This window comes from Tupaia chinensis, unplaced genomic scaffold (genome assembly GCF_000334495.1).
Source record: "Tupaia chinensis unplaced genomic scaffold, TupChi_1.0 Scaffold143624_1, whole genome shotgun sequence".
Lineage (NCBI taxonomy): Eukaryota > Metazoa > Chordata > Mammalia > Scandentia > Tupaiidae > Tupaia > Tupaia belangeri.
Window position 1 is genome coordinate 485356 of NW_006203472.1, and position 6534 is coordinate 491889.

General features: G+C 63.9%; 2 protein-coding genes across 2 annotated transcripts in view; one reads left to right on the top strand and one right to left on the bottom strand.

Annotated features, from left to right (window-relative positions):
- Window positions 1–1238, top strand: part of POLR2L (RNA polymerase II, I and III subunit L) — a 1823-nt gene extending 585 nt beyond the window's left edge. The window contains exon 3 of the mRNA XM_014582488.2: window positions 975–1238. Coding sequence (XP_014437974.1) covers window positions 975–1083 — 109 coding nt within the window. The 3' untranslated portion in view covers window positions 1084–1238. The remainder of the gene's footprint in view (window positions 1–974) is intronic.
- Window positions 1239–2434: 1196 nt separating this feature from the next.
- Window positions 2435–4962, bottom strand: CD151 (CD151 molecule (Raph blood group)). Its single transcript, XM_014582489.2, has 7 exons — window positions 4735–4962; window positions 4469–4660; window positions 4193–4267; window positions 3695–3799; window positions 3445–3603; window positions 3254–3340; window positions 2435–3168 (listed from the first exon to the last, which is right to left on the bottom strand). The coding sequence occupies exons 1-7, from the start codon at window positions 4816–4818 to the stop codon at window positions 3109–3111; spliced, it is 762 nt and encodes a 253-aa protein (XP_014437975.1). The 5' UTR covers window positions 4819–4962; the 3' UTR covers window positions 2435–3108.
- Window positions 4963–6534: the final 1572 nt, after the last annotated feature.

Here is a 6534-nt window from a genome sequence, read left to right on the forward strand (position 1 = left end):
GAGGGTTCCGGCCTCCGGGGGAGGGGGCTGCCCGGGGCATTCTTGAACTTTCAGGCCTGGGTCTCCCCTAGCCCAGCTGGGGGCACTGCTCAGGATAGCGTCGCCCCTGCAGTTTGGGGGAGTAGGGAGTTGGGAATCGAACCACTGGTGTCGTGGGCATCTCTAGACATCCTTGTGGGTCACAAGCGCCTCCTTCAGCCTCCCTCCTGTCCATCTCCTTTCTCTGCAGTTAGGCCTACCCCGTGTCCGGCAAGTCCTTAAAGTGCTGGTCAAGCTGTTGCCCCTGACCACTGAGCCATCATCAGGCTTCGGGGGGACCTTCCCTTGGACCTTAGTACTGCAGTTGCCAGCGTGCTTTTATGACTCTCGGTGGCTTGCTGGGGGCTGACCCTTGGCCGCTGAGTGGGCAGCCGTGTGTCTCTGTCCTGTGGAAGCCCTGGGCCCCCTCTGTCTGCATGCCGTATCTATTGGGGCAGGTGTGCTGGGTGAATGGCTACGGGGACTGGATGGGGGTGCCGCAGTGACCGTCGTGGGAGTCCGTGGCTAACAGCCTGCCCAGGCCCTTCTCCCTAGGATGCCATAGGAGGGGCTTGTCCATCCAGTCTCCCCTTTCCCAAGCTGCCAACTCTGAACTTGAAGCCAACAGGGTGGAAATTTTCTGCGAGACTAGGGTGGTTAGGGCCAGGCTCCAGGGGAATTGAGACTTTTGATTGGCTTCAGAAATGGAAGAGGCGGTCCCTTGCAGAGATGGTCTCTTGCTGGTTGGAGGGAGCAGGGCTGAAGAGACTGCGGCGGTGATGGGTGATGGCAGGCACACCAGGGGCTCAGGAGCGCTGGCTGGAAGGGTGGGAGGGGCTCACCTGGGGAGCACCCGGCTACCCCAGCTGGGATCCTGCCCAGGCGGCTGGACGGGCTCAGGGGCGTGTGCAGGCCATGTGCCCACAGCAGTCTCACTGGTCCTCTCCTTGGCACAGGGATGCCCTGGACGCGCTGGGCCTGAAGCGCTACTGCTGCCGCCGGATGCTCCTCGCACACGTGGACCTGATCGAGAAGCTGCTCAATTACGCACCCCTGGAGAAGTGACTGCTGGGACGCGCCCTGCTGCTGCGGGCCGGGCGGCCGGGGCCTGGCCCGAGTTCATTAGCCGGTGCTGGGGGTGGCGAGCAATGCCTAGCCATGCTGCACAGACACGGAGTCCCCTCTGGAGGAGCCACCAGTAAAAGTCTTTGTAGAGCCACCGAGAGTTCCTGGCTGTGTGGGGCTCCCTGTGCCCACGTTCCAAAGGAAAGGGCCCACTCTTGTGTGGTGACGCCGACAGAGCCTGTGGTCGTGCGTGAACCCCAGCTGCCTGGGCCTGGCCCTACAGCTAGTTTGTCCCCCAGGGGACCCTGTAAGAGGCACCAGACGGGCTTCCACCTCATGTTCTCTCATGCCCGGCCCACAGGGTGGGTGCCCAGGGCTGCATGCCATCTTCACTGCCAGGAGGAAGGACGTCATCTGCCCCAGACCTCGGAGGCGGGCTCCCTTTGGGGTACGTGCTGCCGTGGCCCAGAGAGCCAAGAATGCTGGCATCCTTGTCCCCGTCCTGAGCACCCTTCAGACAGCACAGGCCCCACTGCCTGTCGGGTGCCAAAGAACCAGGGTTTTCTGGCATCTAAACAGTGTCTGCTCTTTACCCACTGCTAGATCTGCTGGCCCACTGTCTAATCCTAATCCAGGCTCCACCAAAGCCGAGCAGCAGGCCAGGCCCCTTCGTGTGGGCAGGTTCCCACGCCAGCGCGGAGACCCTCAGCCAGGCCAGAAGGCGGCCTCCGTGAGGGCCCGGGCGTCAGCACTGGATGCTGTGGCGGGAAGAGCCAGCTCCAACTTGGGCTGCGGCTTGGACACAGGGGCTGTGGTCCTAGTGCCCTCTAGGGGCAGAAGGCAGGTGGGCACAGGTCGGTGGGGAGTTGGGCCAGAGCCCACCTTTGGGCTGCCCAGACTTCCGACCCGGAGTCCCGGGGGAAGAGGGGTTTGTCCCCCACTGACAGTCAGCTTCAGGAACAAGCCAGGGCAGCCCCAAGGGCAGAGGGGCATGGTGCTGAGTGTGGCACCCTCTCCGGGTAGTGTCTTCCACACACCCTGCCCTCTGCCTCCCCCTCGTGTGGCCAACAGCTCCTGCCTACACGGCCTCCTACTCTCTACTCACATCTGTTCTGCACGGTGGCCGCAGGGTCTCGGGGACTCACAGGGGTTCAAGGCACACTGCAAGGTCATGGGTCGCTCTGTCCTTTCCCTTCTGCAAGGACTGTGACCACACCGCCAGCTCTCCTCTCACTGAGGTCCCCACCCCGAGCCCGGTGGGCTCGCCTGCCCTTCATCAGAGGCTGAGCAGGTGGATCTCACCCTGCCGGACATGAGGACCCTAAGAAAGAACTGTCTCATTGAAAGTCACTGTCCGTTCTACCAAGGTTTATTAAGCCCCTGTCACATGGCAGGGGCATTTGAAATACAGCAGTAAATGAAGCCAGTAACCTTGTCCCCTCACGGGACATTCTAACAGATGGCAGGAAAGTGGTGGCATCTTCCACTGATTTAAGAGCAGTGGGGGAATAAGGCAGGGCTGTGGTTGCCGGGAGAGGGTGGGATGGGGCCACACAGCTCCAAGGCAAGGCTCCAGGCCCTGGGCACCTGGACATGCGTGTAGACCCAGGGCAGGCACAAAGTCCCCTTACCCAGCCTAGCATCCCTGCACCCACTCCACCTGCTTCTGGTGACCGCAAGGTTGTGTACGGGGGCTGGGCCAGCCCAGTTCTGCCCACACTTAGCCCCAAAACCACTCACTGCTAATAGGCATCGAGGAGCACCCCAGCGCCCCACCCCGGAGGAGGTAGCCTGTAGTACGGGGCAGCTCCAGCTAGCCCCCCACACACACCAAAACGGGCACATACACCATCCTTCACCTCCTCCGGGGCTTGGGTCTGGTTGTTCAGTGAAAGGCACTTGAAGCTACCTCTGGGCAGTGCCAGAGGCCACAGTAACGGCACAGGGTTGGAGGGCGCGGTGGGCCCGGGTGATCAGTGGTCAGCGCAGTGGTCGGGTGGGAAGCCGTGCAGCAGCAGGCGGGTGTCAGTAGTGCTCCAGCTTCAGGCTCCTGTACAGGCAGCACGTGAAGATCATCCCAAAGACCTGTGTGCAGAGCCAGGCAGCGTGAGTGATGCCGCAGGGCCACCAGCCAGCCCCGCGTGTCACTGTCGCCCCCGTGTGGCCACACCTGCACGCAAGCGATGCCGATGCCCACAGCCCCGATGACTCTCAGGTGTTCCTGGATGAAGGTCTCCAGCTTGGTGATGCAGCCTCCCTGCAGTGTAGGGCCGGGTACAGAGTTGAGCCCAGCTGGCTCCCCCACACCATGGCCCCAGCCCTGCAGGGAGGCTGCTCCGTGCCTTGGTGGGCACCTCCTACCTCCACCTTGTAGATGTTAGAAGCATGGTCCCGCCTCCCACAGCCGTCCACCACTGTCTTGCAGCAGCTGTCGGGGACTGCACGGCCACCTGCCTCACGGGAGTGGGTCCACTCACTGTCCTCCCAGTCCTGCGAGTTGTTGCTGCCACAGCAGTGGAACTGCAAGGGGGACACAGCACAGGCTGTGCATACTTCATGCGCGGCAGGGGGCAGAGGGGCTGAAGCACCCCTCCCAGTGCCCCACACACACCTCCTGCTGCAGCTTGTCCACTGCACTGGTCACGCCCTCGTGGCCTGGCTGGTGGTAGCGCTTGGTCATGGTGGCCTTCAGGTTCTCCTTGAGCTCGGTGTTCAGCTGCAGGGCGGGTGAGAGAGCTTCAGCCTCAAAGTCAGCCGAGTCCCTCCTGGGTGAGGCTGGGAGAGCCCAGGATGGTGGGAGAGGCCAGGGAGGGCTCAGCCAAAGGGAAGGGTAGGGGCCAGAGGGGACTGAGAGGGGTGTTGGGTGGGACTGGAGACGAGTGTGACAAGGGTGGGGTGGGGTGGGGTGCTGCTCTCCATGAGCACCAGCGTGGGCACCTTGTCTGCCCCCAGAGCCCACCCTCCTGAAACTAGACCCGCCCCGGCGCACAGCTGCCAGCTCTGGAGCAGTGAGGGTAGAGAGGTGGCGTGGTGTGTGTGCTCTGCAGACGCACACCCCGAGCCCCTCCGTGTCCGTGTCCCGTCAGCATCACCTGCGCCTGGCCCTCACCTGCTGGTAGTACACGTAGGCCAGGACGCCAGCGATGATCTCCAGCAGGAAGATGACAAGGAGCAGGAGGAAGTACTGCGGGCAGAGATGCCCTGCGTTAGGACTCCCTGCCCCGACTTCATGGGCACAGCCCGTGGGGGGCTGGGGTCTTCTCTCGGCCGCTCCAGCTAGAACTATGCAAGGGGGGCGGGTCCCGCAGAGGAGCTTCCAGTGACAAGCCTGTCAGGGCCCCAGAGCCAGCCCCAGCTCACCCCAACGCCCCCACCCCTCGCTGACCAGGCGCAGCAGGTTCCTCCGCTCCTTGAAGGTGGCGCAGCAGCCCAGGACACCGGTCACCATGACAACGATGCCAGCCACCACCAGGATGTAGGCTGTGGCCAGGTAAGTGCTGGAGGCCAGCAGGCTGATGTAGTCACTCTTCAGGGCGAGTGTCCAGACACCCACTGCCATGACAGCGAGGCCAGCCAGCTGTGGGCGGTACACACCGGTCACCCCTCCTGCCCAGCCTCCAGGCCCAGGCAGGGGTGGGGCGGCGTGCTCACCCAGAAGCAGCAGTTGTAGGTAAACAGCAGGTACTTGAGGCAGACCGTGCCGCACGTTGCCTTCTTCTCATTGAAGTCACCCATCCTGAGGCTGGGGGCTGGTGAGCCAAGAGCGGGGGCAGATGGCCCAGAGCGCCAGGCCCCTGACACTACAGGGGAGCCAGATGCCCAGCCAGGCTGGAGCCAACCACTTGCCCTGGGAGAAGACCTGGAAAGGAGATGGCCCAGCAGCCAGGACATGAGTCATTTCCTGGGACGACAGCTCAGAGGCCCTGACCCCCATGCAGTCTAGGCGGACCCCGGGGCCCACGGGGGATGGGGGGAGTGGCTCAGGGAGGACTCCTAGCTGCCACCGGCTGACTTAGCCCTGCTGGTGGCCAGGGAAGGAAGGCCCGGTGGCTCACCTGAGGGTGTGCCCAGGCAAGGCCCACCCAGCACGCCCCCCGGCATTCTCTGGGCCCACATCACTGGTGGCAGGGATCTATGGGCCTGGGGAGGGGGCACTGACAATACATCCCCAGGGGTGGCAGCAGGGCACAGTGCTCAGACCAGCTCGGCTCCTTAGGAAGGCTCATGGGCTGTCCCCTCGTCTGTCACAGGGCAGCCAGAGCCAGGGGCACGGAGGGAATGGAGGCGGCAGACTCTCCACCAGACCTGGGGTGGCTCTCCCTCAGAAAGTGGGAGCCACCCAGCCCCAAGGTGAATGCAGAAACAGGCGGTGCTCCTCCCCAGGGACCGCAAGGGACTTGGATGTTTGCGCTGTGGAGGGCGGGGAGGGGAGGGCTGCAGACAGCAGCTGGGCAGCCTCAGGCCGTATTTCCAGACAGGCTGCTGCCAGGGCTGGACTTTTACCACCAGCCAGCTCCACCCCTCACGCCGCCTCCCAGGCCGGCTGCAGACAGCTGCTCTGCAGGACAGGTGGACTGACGCTTCCAGCAGAGTTGCTTAGAGGGACAGGGACAGTCACAGGGCTGGCCTGTGCTGGACGCCAAGACCCTGCCACCCTCCTTGCAGCCACCAGGGGCAGTGGACTAGAGCGCTTCCAGAGTAGGGTCTACTCTGGGGCCAGGAAGAGGAGCGGCCAGGCCTGGTATTTAGGTCTGGCCCAGGGTGGGGCAGGGCAGTGGACATTTCTGGACAGTCTGATCCTAGGAGGAACCTCATGCCTTCTCTAGGCACCCCGCCCTGGGCCCAAGCTCCAGACCTGTTACTGTCCCTTCCCCCACCAAACAGCAGCAGCAGCAGGGTAGGAGAGAGACAAGGCCGACCCTCCACCCTGGAGCTGGGCCAGAGGGGCATGGCCCCCAGCCTCAGGGCTGGAGGGTGCAGCGGGTGGGGGCACAGACCTGGGCCCTGAGCCAGGGTGTGGAACAGCCTGTGACCACTGCGCCGAGAGCAGACACACACACCCAATGGCGGCCGGGCCAGAGGACACGCTCCACCTGGGGGTGACAGACCCCTACCGCTGACCCAGGAGGGTGCCTGAGCCCACCCACTCAGAGGTGAGCCTGGGCTTGGCTCTGGGGTCCTAGGCCTTCTGGGAGGTTGGTTCTGGACACGGATCCAGCCCCAGGGCAGGTCACAAGCACCCGCCGAGGAGCAGCCCTACTTCCCAGGAAAGCCTGGTGGATGTGAGCCCCCTGGGAGAGCGCCGGCGTGGGAGTCTGGCCAGCCAGAAATAGCGCCTGCAAAAGGACACAGCTGTCCCTCCCCACCCCGGCCCTCCAGCAGCCTGTCCCGGAATCAGGGGGAACGGGACTCCGTTCCAGCCAGGTCGGTGAGGCATCCCCGCGTCCCCAC

What these genes read in the sequence shown, in the direction of transcription:
- CD151 (XM_014582489.2), bottom strand. Translation starts at nt 4,818, where the DNA reads ATGGGTGACTTCAATGAGAAGAAGGCAACGTGCGGCACGGTCTGCCTC. An exon ending in CTAACATCTACAAGGTGGAG is followed by an intron (nt 3,341 to 3,444) that starts GTAGGAGGTGCC and finishes CCTACACTGCAG; the next exon opens with GGAGGCTGCATCACCAAGCT. An exon ending in TCGGCATCGCTTGCGTGCAG is followed by an intron (nt 3,169 to 3,253) that starts GTGTGGCCACAC and finishes CTCTGCACACAG; the next exon opens with GTCTTTGGGATGATCTTCAC.